Consider the following 17,862-nt stretch of genomic DNA (forward strand, 5'->3'; position numbering starts at 1 on the left):
GTAAATAGGATGTGAACCACTGGAGTATAGTGTCAGTAAGCCCTACCCACTGTTCCAATCTGCTGAGTAGTATGTTGTGATCAACCGTGTCGAATGCGGCGCTGAGATCCAATAGTAACAGAACAGATGATTTGCCTGCATCGGTATTCCGACGAATATCATTTAGGACTTTGATAAGCACGGTCTCTGTGCTGTGTTGTGGTCGAAATCCAGACTGAAATGAGTTAAAAAGATTGTTTTACATCATGAAAGTCTGGATCTGTTCGAACACAACCCTTTCGATAATTTTCCCCAGGAATGTCAGATTTGATAATGGCCTGTAATTACTAATGATTGAGGCATCCAGATTAGGTTTTTTTTTTTTTATGAGAGGTTTAATTACTGCAGTTGTTAAAGTCTGTGGAAACTCTCCTGTTTGGAGAGAAGTATTTATAATCTGAAGTATGTCTGGGGCTATGCAATGAAAAACAGTTTTGAAAAAGTTTGAAGGAAGGATGTCAAGGCAGCATGTTGTGGGCTTTAATGTTGACTCAATTTCTGTTAAAGTGGCATAGTCCAAGAGGCTAAACTGTCTAAGATTGACGTGGGGGTCATTTTGGGAGGCATTTAGTGTAGCAATTGTTAATCTGGAGTTGCACACAGTCTGTCTAATCTTTAGTACTTTGTGTGTAAAGAATGCTGCGAAATCATTACAGGACACCTCAGATGCCAATTCCTGAGGTATTGATGCTTGTGGGTTTGTCAGTTTGTCAACAACAGAAAATAGTGTGTGAGTATTGTTGGTGTTTCTACTAATGATCTCTGAAAAATATGACTGTCTAGCATTTTTCAGTTCTTGGTTGTATTTGCGAAGACTATCTTTGTAGAGTCCTCATTATAGTAGAGAAGACGGAGTAAATATAATCTACACAAAGAAACTGTAACCCGATCGACTCACAGCCTCGAAAAGTAAGGGTTACATTACGTCAAAAACTCGTTCGGTACGCGTCTGTTCCAAACCGAGCACCAAGTACCGAAATGGTTCAATACGAATACATGTACCGTTACACCCTTAGTGGACACTGTTAAATAAAAAATATTCTGCCCAAGAAAGCCTTAAAAATGTGATAGGGAAGCTATTTTATATGGTGTAGTAGTCTGTCATATTCAAGTGTCTTTGTTGATGGTCTGTTTCGCCATACTTGACAACAAAATCTAGTGTCCGTGATGCCCTCCGTACGTTTTTGACTGAGTGTTATTTAATTTAATTTAATTTCGTTTTATTTAATTTTTTTCCCCCCCGAAAATTTAGCTACTATAGTTCAGACTCAAGAGTTCACAGCTGTATTTCAACAAGTTAGCCAAAAAAATGAGCAATGTTGTTAACTTAATGGAAACATATTTCCTATCCTCTGATCTAGACAATAGTTGTTTTTATCTTCCTTTTTCTGTTGTTCTTCTTCTTCTTGGGGAGGCCACTAACTTAAATTGCTCCTCCTCAATTATTCATTTACGTATTACCATGACACATGGTAGGTATTATTCTAGGGTTGTACATACGATTGCTTCGACACACGGTCTTTTCGACATCGGACTTAAAATTTAACTCGCCATTTGTTTCTACGTCCGACGACATGCTTGATATACGACGATTTATGACAGCACCGAAGATGGGCACACTGTGGAGTTTCGTCCAAGAAAGTTAGTGCAGGTGGTGAATAAAGGAAAAAGGTGAGGCTTACCATTGAAATGAAGATGGAAATGAGGGAAAAATATGAGCGTGGCGTGCGCGTCCGTGAACCGGCAGTACGACAATACGGCAGTAGAATGTCCACAATCTTGACTGTCCTTCTCCGACCTCTGTTCACCATTCTTTATAAGTTAAGGTGACTATTATTATTATTGTAACATTGCCAAAGAAATCGCCAGCTTCGTCAAGTTTTTAATTTATTTCAGAACTTGTGCAACACAACATGCGTAGTGTCCGCTGCAGCTGACGCCAACAACATTAAAAGAGAAAGTAAAAACTTCACCGCACCTATGTCACTGTCACGTCAGCCACGCAGTGCGTTCAGGTACATCACGCAAGACACGTCCGCCACATTATAATTCCATTAATTCGTTCCACAGCCCAAAAAAGTACACTAAATCCTTAATAAATACTGCTGTTACTATTGCAAATAGGAATTACAAAGAGCAAAACAAATAAATTATGACTAAAATTCGGAATAATACTATCATAATAGTCATAATAATAATACCTGTAATAATGTAACAATTCGGATTCTAATGTGGCGGATATATTTTGCTTGGTGTACTTGAACGCACCGCGTGGCTGACGGAAAAGTGAGAGTGTATTAGAGTTTTTACTTTGACTTTTCCGTGTTCTGTTGTTGGGGGTCAGCTGCGGGGGACAGTAGGCGTGTTGTGAAGGCAAGTTCTGAAATAAATGATCAAAAACCTGACGAAGCTGGCGATTTCTTTGGCAATGTTACAATAATAATAGTCACCTTAACTTATAAAGACGGGCGAAGGGAGGAGGACCACTGAGCTCGTAGCCATTCTACGGCCATATTGTCAAGCCAGTTTAAATCATTCACTCCCAGCCATTTTCACCGGTTCAACTCCCATTTTAACTGATTTTGCAAGGCCCACAGAAAATTCTGTTCTTTTGCTAAATAAACATGGAACCCACCAAAAGAAAAATTATACTCTTTTCTCAGCAGGACAAAAAAGTTAGTTCATATCTTTTTCCATTCTTTAGAAATCAGCATTAGAAAATAGCATAGTTTGAGCAATTTTCCAATTTCTGAAGAAAAAACAGAAATTGAGCTTTTTGTGAAAGCATACATTTCAAACATAACTTTGACTTTAACACAGCTATTTTTTGCTTTAGTTACATCCCAAACATCTGAATGTTTTCCTTTAACAAAATAGCATAAACAACAAGACAAATACAGCTTTAAATAGCAAAGTAACAATTTATTTAAACATAACTGAGCGATGACGCTGTTGTGGCTGCGACAGGCAGGGTAAATTTTTCCCTCATCGCCGCCTGTCTCTGCTCGGCGAGCAGCACGGACTCAATGGCATCGTCCGCTGCACTGATTCTCCCGGTCGTTCTGCTCAGTCGTCCAGCGCCTGGCATCTCGGGCGTCCTCCCGGTTGTTCTGCTCGGTCGTCCGCCGCCCGGCATCCCGGACGTCCATTCGGTCATCTTCCGCCGGCACCCCGGCCGTGCGGCCCGGCCATTCATTCCATTTAATCGGATTGCGGTTCTTACTAAATGCGCTACTGCCCTCCAGTGGCCAGTTTTATTGCTTTAAAATGGATTTTCAGCGTTGTGCTTTGGAGCTAAGTTGAATCAGAACCCAGAGATGTCTCTTGTGAAAAAAAACGTAAAAGACATATAAATAAGTATTTGGGAAACTGAAACAATTAAAAATAGAACGTATTCATACGTTTTTGAGAGCAAATGAGTTAAGGACGCGGATACCGCGCTCATATTTCCCTCTCATTTCAAACTTCATTTCACTGGTAAGTTTCACCTTTTTCCTTTTTTTTCACCACCTGCACTAACATTGTTGGAACTCATGTTGATTTCTCTCAGAAGAAAATCCACCGTGCGTCAATCTTGTGGGAAAACAAAGACGTTGCCGGGCTGTCATAAATCGTCGTATTTCGAGCATGTCGTCGGATGTAGAAACAAATGGCGAGTCAAATTTTACGTCGGATGTCAAAAATATCGTGTGTCGAAGCGATCGTATGTCGAGGTACCACTGTATTATTATTATTATTATTACTATTATTTTATTATTATTCCAATTTTTATCAATAATTTATTTGTTTTGTTCTGTGTAATTGCTGTTTGCAATAGTGTCAGCAGTATTTATTAAGGATTCAGTGTAGGTTTTCGGGCTGTGGAACAAATTAATGGAATTATAATGTATTATTATTGAAAAATTTTGCTCGACATACGACCATTTCAACTTACAAACAAGGTCCCGGAACGAATTAATTTCGTATGTAGAGGTACCACTGTATATGCATCGATTTTTGGCGCACACTTTTATCAAAAAAAAAAAAAAATGTCTCAGGGCTGATTATTTTCATTAATTATTTGCAGACTTATTGTTGCCTGTAGGTTGCAAGTTAGCCTGTAGAGGGCATGTGGACTCTTCGGTTGTGCTTCTAATGTCTCTGAATGACATTTATGAAGGGAGCTGCATGGTCTCAGTTTATTATGTACAGTAGGTGCTTTAACTTGGTTTTTATGTTGTTGTTTTTTAACTGGTAGTTTTTATACAAAGTACAATGGTATCAACCGTTGTATATTAGCATAAGCTAATGGGCGTTAGAAAAATGAAATGCATTTTGTATTTTAGTGCACAGTATGTGTATTTTTTTTTTATTTGTGTTTAGCTTTGTTTAGTTTAAAAACTGTAAAATCATATACAGTATAGATTGACATAATAATTCATCCTTGAAAGCATTGCCTTCTATTATACATACAAGTAACTATGATTATTTTTTTCCACGCTCTAGTAAACAGCTTAACCTTGGCAGTCCTGTAAACGTTTTGAATTTGTTTATCGCCCTGAAGCCATTTTAAATACCACCCCCCCAAAAAAAGTCTCCACATTTAACCTCTCATAACTTTAACCTTTAAATATGAGTCAAAAGCTCTGATAATCATCCATTGGCATTTAACATGCTGCTGTGTACTACATACTGGTAAACTACTACTTCAAAAACGGTATGACTCAGGAAGCCTTTGTAGTGCTAAGCTCCATCCAGCATGTTAAGCAACAGTTAGTTTCAGTATATGCCAGCAGACATTGTTAACATTTGTTGCCGTTTAGTTCATTAATCTTAATTAGTATGCTAATGAGCTGCCTCTCCATCAGATAAAAGCATTGTGTGGACGCCTTGATTCCTCGTTGATATTCGACCTGGAACGTTGCTATTGTAGATTGTAGAACAAAGCCAGCGGGCTGCAGATGGCTTTGAAAAGACGCGCACACACACACACGCACACACACCGAACGAAATAATGAGCAGCAATCCAGGGGATCATAAACTCAGACAAAGGTCTTCGCTTATCTTCGTGCCATGAGTGTTACAAAATGCCCTCACAAACCTCTTAAAATGTATGTTTAAAAATATATATATTTACATGAAAACAGCATTGGAGTCTCTTGGAATTACACGCCCCTGCCATGAATTTTACCTTTTATTAGGTATTTATACTACATGTGCTTTTACAAGAGGCATTACTGATACAGTCTCATTAAATTATAAAGGTATACCTCTTAGTATTTACAGTGGGGAGAACAATGGGAAAACCCATTGGCAGTGTATCAAATACTTGTTCTCCCCACTGTATGTTCAATGAAGGTGAAGATCTTCATTATTTTCGGAATAAAGTTTTTTGTATTTTAATAAAATATGTGCATAAAATGTCTTCTATTCAGTCTAAATAATTGAAACAAATAATCAGTTTTGTGACAACATAAATAAGCTGTGTTGAAACTTCTTAAGCAGTCAGTCAAGGTTTTTTTTTTTTTTTATGTTGACACTGTTTTGAAATGTGAATATGCATCTGGGAAATTAGCTTTTGTTTTGACAGAAATGGAGTAGACGTCTCTTGGCTTACTTGTGTGTGCTAGCTGACTTTTAATAGACAGACTGAAAAATACTGACATTTGTTACGGTAGAGGCATAGCAGTCATTTTACCCAATTGTGTATTTTTGTGCATTTCATGAACTTGTTTATTGACTTTATGGATCATTTGAGCCTTCAGCCTTGTGCCTCACAGTGTTGCCAGACTGAGTGGGTTCCCACTCAGTTGTGTTATTTTTTTTTTTGAGACTTAAGACTCGTGGCAGGAGAGAAAAGCATTGGGCGGGTTGATAAAATTTTGGCTACTTTTGACTAAATTCGGCTGTTAACTTGTATGTTTGCACTTTAAGTTCAGCTTTAAAGCAAGACTAGGTAACTTTTCAGTTTTGGTCAATTTTAGCGACGCAAGTGGACAAAAGCAGTTGTGTGTTCCTTAAGGAAGACTGCATTTCCCATGACGACCAGCGCTGCGTTTCTCATGAGGACCAGCGCACAGCCGCACAGTGTCGTAAAATCTTCAATCAATCAAGAATCAATCTCCCGGTCACCGGCAGAGGGATTAAACAACATTTCTGTTTTACCAACTCTAACGTGTGAGCTATGAACTGCATGTAATTTCTGATTTCTTGGTACAATTTTTGGATTGAATTCAAATTAGATAATTCTTTAGTACACCTCTAGGTGCTACCTGAACACATCATCAGTGATGAACCTGAGGTCATAGGGTGTTTCGATATTTGATCGTCAAACACCCTCCCTCTGGAGACCCAGTCGGGGGCGATCAGCTCCCGACTTGTGTCCAATTGGCCCGCTACTCCAAGGATCCCCCCTCCAGATCCATAGCCATCCTGAGGCTTTTTCCGCAGCCTCAGTGATGGTTTTGATGGATCTTTGTCACAGCCGTCCTTTTACCCGCCATCCCTGAAGGCCGGTTGATGGGTGCGCGGGTGGCCCGGTGGACCACCCTGGATCCCAGGGGGGAGGACGACGGCTCCTTTGCTGGGCTGCGAGAGGAGGGATGGGCCGCGCTAACCCTCTCTGGCAACAGGAGCTGTCCTCCCACATCGACTTGGAGTTTCCCGTCCTGTGCGGTTGTAGGAAGGCCCCCAGAGGGACTTGGCTGATGTTGCGCCTTTTCCCTAGCTCTGACAAACGTGATGGACTGCTTGGGAGTGCGGTGATACCCGCAGTTGGTCATAGCTGTGCTGAGTGTATCTGCCTGGGCCCTGAGAACCTGATGTGATGCCAGCGGTACCGACCTTTCCCCAAGCCCTTTATAGATAAAATAATTACAAAAACACTGACATAATCCGTCCCTCTTGACCAATTCAGGTCTTGAACCCGCACTGCCAGCGTGGCAGGAGAGCACAATTACCACCAGGTTAAAGCCCGAGCTAGCGTATTCTCTTGACTTGTGCTTGCACTCGTTACAGATCCGCAACAATTTTTGGGGGTTTAGTTGTGATCTGCTGTTTCAAATCGTTTATTCGTGAATGTTGACTTTGCTTCTGCTTTTGACATAAATCTCATTAGAAATATTTTTCCCAGAATGCACTCTAAATCTGCTTTGGAAATTATTGTCAAACCTGTACTTCAACAGTGATTTCTATTGACGCCATGTATTTGTTTAGTTTAGTAATAAATATATATGGCAGAAAACACAGACAAGACTGAAAAAGCAGTTTCTGCTCTTGCACCCCTCTTTAAAATGAGCTGCTGTATTTTAAGCCAAAAGAACTGTTGTGTTTGATAGAACAATATAAGCTGCCATAGCAGATTCATGGCGCACTAAGCCTCCAAACTATTTTTGATTTATCCGTTGTACCCTGAAAACCCTCGTTTATAGACGTTGCGCAACCACTTTTGTTTCAACCTAGCCATAAAAAGAAGGTGAGTAATTATATTTATTATTCAAAATGTCTGCCATTTTTAGCTTAGAATCATTACGTAATTGATGTCTAACATTTAGTTTAAAAAAAAAAAAAAAAAAAACGACTTAAAAAAATTATTCACTCACATACTTTAAACTTTTAAACAAATTACGTCACAACTAGTGCTGCAACGATTAATCGATTAATTCGAGTATTCGATTAGAAAAAAAAGATTCGAATTAAATTTTGCTGCTTCGAGTATTCGTTTAATTAAAGTGTGTTGTAATGGTTTATTTTGAAAGTGTTTGCATTTAGTTTTATTGATTTGGGTGGATACACTGCCCTCTTGTCGGCCTCATTTCACATGGCTGAATCCAGCTGCTCCATGTTAAGACCAACATAAGCCAAGTTTTTGTTTGAACTGATGTTTTTTCTAATACATTCGTAATTTAGATTACTGGTATATTTAGCCGTTTCTTCTTTTTTTTTTTTGACTGAATATGTGTCTGAACCATTTGTTAAGAGCTTTGTAAACAAAAAATTGTAGAGAAAAAAAAAAAAAAAAAAAGCATTAGCGTTTTATAGCATTTAAGCTAGAGGACTTTTGCTATGTACTAACTAACTAACTAGTTCATCGATTAATCGACTACTAAAATAATCCATAGCTGCAGCCCTAGTTTCAACAATTTACATCGAAAATAAAGACATTGGTTGACTGAAAACGGTTCAATATTAGATGAAATGTCTTGTTTTCTCATGTATATTTATAATTGCTCTCTACCTAAAAATGTTTTATCCGATTACTCGATTAATCGATAGAATTTTCAGTCGAATACTCGATTACTAAAATATTCGATAGCTGCAGCCCTAGTCACAACAATGAAAAATTTGGCATCTGTAAAAAAGTCAGATATCTACCTCATAACTATCACTTCATTGTATTTCTTTTTTGTTACTGTTGCATTTTCCCCGATATATTAGATGATAAGTAATCCATCCAAACAAAGAAAAATTGGAAAATAACGTTTAAAAGGGTAACCATATGTAAACGAAAATCTCAACCGCTCCTTGTTGTCTGCGATTTCTGCATCGCGACCGTTGTTATATCACCATGTTTCACTCATAAAATCCCCCAAAAATCCGGCTGTGGCCATTCACAGCTGTGTCTTCACACTCGGTGATACATGCTACATGGAGTATTTGGATCGAAACAAGGTAAGCACGCGATAATATCTCGTTAAAATCGTGGCGTCTTTAATTCTGCTCTCGCGTGCTCTCGCCTCCAGTTAGGTTTTTGCTGTTTAATTTTTTTTTTTTCTAAATGCTCTCCTGTTCAAAATTTTTCTTCCCCCAGAAAATTGAGATTTCAAGCTTTCCAAGGATGTATCACACATGCATATCGAACAATTTTGAAATATGGACAAATTGGGGTTCTCAGAGCGGAACTTCAAGTCACCTTGGTGTTTTCCGCCATATACAGTGTTACCGCGACATACAATAGCTTCGACACACAATCTTTTCGGCATCCGACATAAAGTTTGACTTGCCATTTTTTTATACATTCGACAACATGCTCTAAATACGCCGATCTATGACAGCACCGCAGTTTCTTTGTTTTCCTGCAAGACGGACGCACGGCATATATTTTTTGTGAGAGAAATCAACATGGGTTCCAACAATGTTAGTGCTGGTGGTGAAAAAAAGGAAAAAGGTGATGCTTACAACTGACATGAAGATGGATATGATAGAAAAATATGAGCGTGGGGTGCGCATCCGTGATATTGCTCAACAATACAGCCGTAGACTATCTCGGCGGTCCTCCTCCGCTCACCAGTCTTTATAAGTTAAGTTGGCAATTATTATTGTGGTAACATCGCCAGCTTCCTCAGGTTTCCAATCATTTATACCATCAATTTGTGCAACACAACAGGCCTAGTGTCCCCTTGCAGCAAGTAAACAAAATGAAAGTAAAAGGTTCACTCCGTCAAGTCAACCACGCGATGCGTTCAGGTACACCACGCAAACACATTCGCCACATTAGAACCTGGTTTGTTACATTTTTACAGGTATTATTATTACTATTATTATATTATTATTCCAATTTTTATTCATAATTTATTTGTTTTGCTCTTTGTGATTGATATTTGCAATAGTAACATCAGTATTTTTTAAGAATTTAGTGTAGGTTTTCGGGCTGTGGAACGAATGAATGAAATTATAATGTGTCCTTATGGGAAAATCCTGCTCGACATACGACCATTTCGACTTACAAACAAGGTCCTCGAACGAATTAACTTTGTATGTAGAGGTACCACTGTATAAGGTTTTTTTTATTATTATTATTGTGTAAATTGAAACAAAAATATTACAGTAGTTTTTTTTATAAGAACAACTACATCTCCAATGGTGCTTATTGGTGAAACAGCAATGATCGCACCACAGTATGTCCCCCATTGTTGCCTTGTTTTTTCCAGGTTGTAATACAAAAATATTGAGTTGTATGAGGATAACCTTTTATCTTGAACGGGAGGTTGTAATTTGGGCTGGTTTTTATTGCACTGGTGGATTTTACAGGGTTATTTGGTTGGAGACTGGCAACCCTGCTGCCATCAATCAGAGTCATGGACCAAGAAGTAGTTAAACAAACACATAGTTACCTGAAAACTCCATTTATGTTTTGTTCGTAGTGAAATCAATTAAAATAAAACCATCTTTACTTCACTTAGCATTCTCTGACTGAGTTGCTGCATCCCGTCTTCTCCACATAGTGGATTTAGTGACATTATGGCCGCATGCACATTAAAATGGCTAATAAAACGCTAGCTGCTTGTCACAGAAGTGGAAATAGATAGTCGACATTAAAGGTCAGCCCACTTTTATAGAGACTGGCCCTACCTTATAGTGGACATTTATACACCCAATAAATGGACTTAACTGTACATTCACCACCCTGCTGCAGTCATAACTACTTAGTTAGCCAGTGCATTCGTCATACTACACACTGTGTAATTCCTACCAAAAAAAAAAAATGCTATAAAACATCCAATCGGTCTGTTTTATTCTAAAGGTGTATTTGCATTGAATTCAAATCAGATATGTATCACATACAGTGGGGCAAATAAGTATTTAATCAACCACTAATTGTGCAAGTTCTCCCACTTGAAAATATTAGAGAGGCCTGTAATTGTCAATATGGGTAAACCTCAACCATGAGAGACAGAATGTGGGGGGGAAAAAACCCAGAAAATCACATTGTTTGATTTTTAAAGAATTTATTTGCAAATCATGGTGGAAAATAAGTATTTGGTCAATACCAAAAGTTCATCTCAATACTTTGTTATGTACCCTTTGTTGGCAATAACAGAGGCCAAACGTTTTCTGTAACTCTTCACAAGCTTTTCACACACTGTTGCTGGTATTTTGGCCCCTTCCTCCATGCAGATCTACTCAATAGCAATGATGTTTTGGGGCTGTCGTTGGGCAACACGGACTTTCAACTCCCTCCACGGATTTTCTATGGGGTTGAGACTGGCTAGGCCACTCCAGGACCTTGAAATGCCACTCATTCTTTCCTTTACACTGATCAGTCGTCCTGGTCCCTTTGCAGAAAAACAGCCCCAAAGCATGATGTTTCCACTCCCATGCTTCACAGTGGGGATGGTGTTCTTCATATGCAATTCAGTATTCTTTCTCCTCCAAACACGAGAACCTGTGTTTCTACCAAAAAGTTCTATTTTGGTTTCATCTGACCATAACACATTCTCCCAGTCCTCTTCTGGATCATCCAAATGCTCTCTTGCGAACCGCAGACGGGCCTGGACGTGTACTTTCCTCAGCAGGGGGACACGTCTGGCATTGCAGGATTTGAGTTCCTGTCGGCGCATTGTGTTACTGATAGTAGCCTTTGTTACTGTGGTCCCAGCTCTCTGTAGGTCATTCACTAGGTCACCCCGTGTGGTTCTGGGATTTTTGCCCACCGTTCTTATTATCATTTTGATGCCACGGTGTGAGATCTTGCATGGAGCCCCAGATCGAGGGAGATTATCAGTGGTCTTGTATGTCTTCCATTTTCTAATAATTGCTCCCACAGTTGATTTCTTTACACCAAGTGTTTTACCTGTTGCAAATTCAGTCTTCCAAGCCTGGTGCAGGTCTACAATTTTGTCTCTGGTGTCCTTCGGCAGCTCTTTGGTCTTGGCCATAGTGGAGTTTGGAGTGTGACTGACTGAGATTGTGGACAGGTGTCTTTTATACCGATAATGACTTAAAACAGGTGCCATTAATACAGGTAATGAGTGGAGCCTCGTTAGACCTCGTTAGAAGAGTTAGACCTCTTTGACAGCCAGAAATCTTGCTTGTTTGTAGGTGACCAAATACTTATTTTCCACTCTAATTTGGAAATAAATTCTTTAAAAATCAAACAATGTGATTTTCAGTTTTTTTTCTCCACATTCTGTCTCTCATGGTCTAGGTTTACCCATGTTGATAAATACAGGCCTCTCTAATCTTTTCAAGTAGGAGAACTTGCACAATTGGTCGTTGACTAAATGCTTATTTGCCCCACTGTATGGTTAAGCCTGGTATCGAACATCTCACATTTGTTATTTTCCCGCTTGTTGTTGCTATGTTATATTTTTCAAACCATGGCAATCTAACCCTACCGCGAGTTGGAATACACTTTAAAAAAACACCTGTCAATCATAGGATTGACTCATCAAAAGTGACGACTGTTCACAAATATACACATAAAATGTCTCCGTGAACTTATCATTCATTTTTTGGACTGTGGGAGGAAGCTGCATCGCCCACACATAGAAAAGAATCCAAACAAAATACAAGATTCAAATCCAGCACATTCTTGCTGTAAACACCCTTCAAAGATTGAGGAGTTAGTGAGAGCAGAGATTGGAACAGCGCAATTTTTCTATAATGCTTGGCCACTCTGCCTCGAAGCCTTAGAAAACTTTCTCTTTCAAGTGCCCTCTATTTTCACAACAACATGACTTATTATCTCCTCCCTGCTCTCTCAAACCATCCCCTCTCACTCTTTGCTCCTCATTCCCACCCTGTGGCATTTCCCCTTCACCCGTCATCCTGTCACCTCAGTTTATCGCTGCTAAACCATGACTGCAGGCCAAACTGTGTGACGGTGTTTGAAGGAACAAAGCTACACCTAAGAGCTGTTCGGGATATTAAACCTGCAGAGGAGGTATGAGTAAGAACACAAAACACAATCTGGAATGTTTTTGAGCTTTGTCATGAAAATTATATATGGCCTTGAATTAAATTATGGGTATGTGTGTGTGCGTGTTTAGCTAACAATTAGCTACATAGAGACGTTGTCAGTGACAGAAGAACGTCAGAAACAACTGGAGGAGCAGTACCATTTCACATGCCGTTGCCAGAAATGTGACTCCAAAGACACGGTAAGACTTTAAAACAGAGCATTTACCTTCTGAAACACAGTTGGTAAACTCAAGGCAGTGACAATACTCGTGGCGTTGCAACGATGCTCAATTGGTACTAAGTGGCCCAAAGTGTGCCAAGAAAATATCCCCCACACCATTATACCACCAGCAGCAGCCTGAACCGTTGATACAAAGCATGATGGAGCCATAGAGTTGTTGACTCCAAAATTCTGACCCTACAATTAGAATGTTGCAGCAGAAATAGAGTCATCAGATTAGGCAATGTTTTTCCAGTCTTCTATTGGCCAATTTTGGTGAACCTGTGTGAATCGTAGCCTCACTTTCCTGTGCTTAGCTGATAGAAGTGGCACTCGTTGTGGCCTTCTTCTGCTGTGCCCTCAAGATTTGACATGACGTGCGGTCAGAGGTGCTCTTCTGCATACATCGGTTGTAACAAGTGGTTGAGTTACTGTTGCCTTTCTGTCAGCTCGAACCAGTCTGGCCATTCTCCCCTGACTTCTGGTACTGCTGATCACTAAAGCCAGAGTTATGCTCCTGCGTTGCGGTGACGGTGAAGTGATTATGGCGTCAATGAGCATTCGATAGTTCTGCGGTGAGGGAACGCGTTGCTCTGTAATTCACCGCCAAGCCACTAGAGGGGTGTGGCGTTATTTTTGTACGGTTTTGGGGCATGCTTTTTGACTTCCGCTAGTCTAGTTTCACGGAGAAAAAATAAACAATGCAAGATGGAACGCTTGAATGTAAATCTTCTGCTCATCAACATTGAATAAATGTTGATCGTACAAATGTTGAGGGGCAGGCGATGCAGAAGACTGTTTCGAGGCGGTCTGGCCGACTTTTGATGCCGCACAGAGAGTTCTAGACTCGGGTGAAGACAGCTAGCTGTGGCGGCTAGCTTCAAACTGGCATTGAGCACTGCATCCAAGGTCTGCAAAGCCCTCCAGCCCAATTTGTTTGCCGTGTACTACAACCATCCAGTGGGAAGCCATAGCAGATTTCTGGCGTCTGTGGAACTTCCCAAACTGCGTTGGGAGCCTTGATTTTAACGTTATCATAAAAAGCACCGAGACATTCTCAATCAGTGATGATGTATCGTGTGTGAACTGTCTGTTATTGAAAATTAAAGATCAAAACAACTCTTTTGACACCAAACCTGTGCTTTATTTTCTTTATATACTTGAAGTGTGACACGTAAATAAGTCACAGACTCACAGCAAACATATGTACACAATAAATGATGAAGTGCACCAACCAAAAATACGACATAAAGTGATAAAAAGTTGGCAGTTTTTGGCCGACTGGGTCACCGCTTCGTGTGGCCACTCGATTCAGAACACACACGTCTCGGTGGTTCTTCCATTTTTTTTTTCTTTTTTTTTTTCAATCGCCGACCGTGCCATTTGGCAATCACAATAATGTCTTGACGAGACTTGCTCTTCGATGATACTCCTGTCAGCTTGGTCCATTTTTTCGTGTAGAAAAATCATGTTTTACAATGGCGGTGATTTCGAGCTGAACCGGAAACAACAGTCTGAGCGAACCAATCACAGTCCATTTTCCCCACTTCATATGCGTTGACGTGACGCTAGGCTGACGCTAGGGTTTGAAAAATCAATAGGACCGCGTCAGGCTACAGCGCAGGGTCGTAAATCGGGTCTTCCTTGACGGCGCAGGTCTGACGCGGAAGTATAACTCGGCCTGAAAGGGTTTTTTTTGTTTGTTTGTTTTTTCTCTGTAAGCCCTAGAGATGGTTATACTTGAGAATCCTAGCAGTAGATCAGCAGTTTGTGAAATACTGAGACCAGCCCGTCTGGCACCAACAGCCATGACACGTTCAAAGTTACTTATCTTTCTTCCCCATTGTGATGCTTGTTTGAAGTGCAGCAGATAGTCTTGACCATGTCTACATGCCTAAATGTGGTGGTCCTTGCCCACACTCCCCTCTGCTGGCTTTTATTGGTATAACACTTCCTGTTTTTTATGTCTGGAATCACTCCAATCTTGGCTAACCTGGGAGCGCACCTGAAGCTCATCATCAATCGACACTGCTCATAAGGATCGGCCTGGACAGCAAGCAGGTGCCAGATGATTCTGCCAGTCACCATTGGTACATCGGCCAACTAAGCTAGTAGTTTGTGACTCTTGTCTTTGAACTTTTACTTATTCTGTTTTTTGCCATCAGGACACCCACCCATCAAAGCCCTCGCAGCCGCAGCCACAGCCACAGCCATTGATCATTCAACCCACCAGCCGCTCAGCACTTTGTCCTTGTACAATAAATACCACTTCACACTTCATCTGTTTCCGGTTCGCATTTTGGTCCAAATCAACTTTGCCTACCTTGCCTTAACATAATCATCTGGCCTTCAAAAATGGACCAAGCGACCGCTGACACCCTCCAAGAGGCCCTCGGACACCAGGGAGTCATGCTGGACAAGCATGAGCTGACGCTATGTGGCCTTGGAGAGACTCTCCAGAGGATTTCCATGGACTTACAGCAGGTCAAGACGCAGCTCTCACTATCTCCCCCTTCCAGGGCCGATCCTTCCTCTTCCAGGGCCGGTCCTACTGTATCTGTAAGTAGTCCTACTGGTGGCCTACTGTCCCCCCTTCGGCCGGACGTTTTTATTCCAACTCCCGAATGTTACTCTGGGGCGTTGGGCTCTTGCAGACGTTTTTTACTCAATTGCAATCTCGTTTTTAATTCACAGCCATGTAGTTATGCCTCTGATGCTGCTAAAGTTGCTTTTTGTATTAACTTGTTGAGGGGGAAGGCTGGGCTGTGGGCAACAGCACTTTGGGAGAAAAATTCACCAGTGCTAAATTCTTTTGAGACATTTTCTGGGGAACTCCGCAGAGTGTTTGATCACCCCGTTCGTGGGAGAGAGGCCAGAAATCGCCTTTTTTCACTTCATCAGGGTTCTCAATCAGTGGCAGACTTTTCGATCGCTTTCCGTATTTTGGCCGCAGAGAGTGGCTGGGGTGAGCTGGCTCTAATATCGGTCTTTTCACGTAATTTGTCGGAAGAAATAAAAGACATACTAGCAACACGAGATGAACCTTCCACCCTCGAGGAAATGATTTCCCTTTCAATAAAGATCGATAACCGCATCAGAGAACGGAACAGGGAGAAAGCCATCAGGTCAAGTCTGTTCCGGCCACTCATGTCTCCTTCCGCCGATTCAGTCAAACCATCCCCCAGTGACACTAAGCAACCAACACCCCCCCTTCTGTTGGAAGAACCCATACAACCTGGGCCAACCGAACACTGTCCGATCACCTGCCATGCATGGCCAAAAGACCGGGCTCAACCGATAAGTGGGAGCACCATGGTGAGCCAAGCCTTCTCGGATTCCGGCTCTATGTCACGACTCATTCTCCCTGCTAGCATCTCCCATGGTTTAGACGCTATGCCACTGCAGGTATTCATTGATTCGGGCGCTGACGACAGTTTCATGGACGAAGGCTTTGCGGATCAAGCGAAAATCCCTCTCGAACCCCTCAAGGCCCCCAAGGTGGTGGAAGCAGTGGATGGCAGAAAACTGTTTTCAGTAACTCATCGCACCGTTCCCCTCATGCTTAAGGTCTCAGGAAATCATCATGAATCAATACAATTATTTATTATCCCCTCTCCCATGGCACATGTCATCCTTGGTCTCCCCTGGCTCAAGCTTCACAACCCAAACATTAACTGGACGGTGGGGAAGATTGTGGGGTGGAGCAATCGCTGCCACCTAGAGTGTCTTGGCGCAGCACACGCAATCGGGAGACCGGTCAAAGAGCCAGTCCATCCTCCAGAGCCACCTGACCTCTCCAACGTACCCCCCGAATACCATGACCTGGCGACAGTGTTCAGCAAGGACCTCGCCCACACTCTGCCTCCCCATCGCCCCTATGATTGTGCCATTAATCTCTTGCCAGGTGCACCCCTTCCAACAAGCAGACTCTACAACATATCCGGTCCTGAAAGAGCAGCTATGGAAGACTACATCAGAGATTCCTTGGCATCTGGTATCATCCGTCCCTCCTCATCTCCTGTCGGCGCAGGCTTCTTCTTCGTGGGCAAGAAGGATGGTGGCCTGCGGCCGTGCATCGATTACCACAGTCTAAACCAGATAACAATAAAGGATAAGTACCCGTTGCCTCTAATTGACCCTTCTTTTGAGCCCTTCAGTCATGCCAGGTTATTCACCAAGCTGGATCTCCGAACTGCATACCATCTTGTCCGAATCCGTGAGGGAGATGAGTGGAAGACGGCGTTCAACACTCCCCTTGGTCATTTTGAATACCTAGTAATGCCCTTTGGTCTAACAAATGCCCCCGCTGTCTTTCAAAGACTCATGAATGATCTGTTCCGAGACGTTCTGAATCGTTTTGTGTTTATCTTCCTTGACGATATACTTGTGTTTTCCCGTTCCCTAGAGGAGCACCGCCGTCACGTCAGGATGGTCTTGCAGCGGCTTCTGGAGAACAGGCTTTTTGTTAAACCAGAGAAGTGTGAGTTCCATGTGTCCTCAGTGAGCTTTTTGGGTTACATAATCGCCCAGGGGCACCTCAAACCAGACCCTGTAAAGATCCAAGCAGTTGTTGATTGGCCAACTCCCAGTACCCGGAAGGAGCTTCAGAGATTTCTGGGCTTCGCCAATTTCTACCGTCGCTTTATCCGGGACTACAGCAAGGTGGCCCTCCCCTTGACTCAACTCACCTCCACCAAGCACCCTTTTGCCTGGTCTGAAGCTGCTGGTAAGGCGTTTTCACACTTAAAGTCACTCTTCACCTCTGCCCCCATTCTCAAACACCCCGACACATCGCAACAATTTGTTGTGGAGGTGGATGCGTCGGACACCGGAGTTGGGGCCATCTTGTCCCAGCGAGACCCCACTACCCACAAGCTGCACCCATGTGCCTTTTTCTCCCGACGGCTCAGCCCTGCTGAAAGGAACTATGATGTTGGAAACCG

At 41.8% G+C, this 17,862-nt stretch overlaps 1 protein-coding gene across 1 annotated transcript in view; it reads left to right on the top strand.

Moving 5' to 3' along the window:
• Nucleotides 1–17,862, top strand: part of smyd3 (SET and MYND domain containing 3) — a 138,613-nt gene that overhangs the window by 98,363 nt on the left and 22,388 nt on the right. The window contains exons 7-8 of the mRNA XM_057851373.1: nucleotides 12,580–12,682; nucleotides 12,789–12,899. Of these exons, the coding sequence (XP_057707356.1) occupies nucleotides 12,580–12,682; nucleotides 12,789–12,899 (214 nt within the window). The remainder of the gene's footprint in view (nucleotides 1–12,579; nucleotides 12,683–12,788; nucleotides 12,900–17,862) is intronic.

The sequence above is a fragment of the Corythoichthys intestinalis genome, chromosome 1 (assembly GCF_030265065.1).
Source record: "Corythoichthys intestinalis isolate RoL2023-P3 chromosome 1, ASM3026506v1, whole genome shotgun sequence".
In the NCBI taxonomy this organism is placed as follows: domain Eukaryota; kingdom Metazoa; phylum Chordata; class Actinopteri; order Syngnathiformes; family Syngnathidae; genus Corythoichthys; species Corythoichthys intestinalis.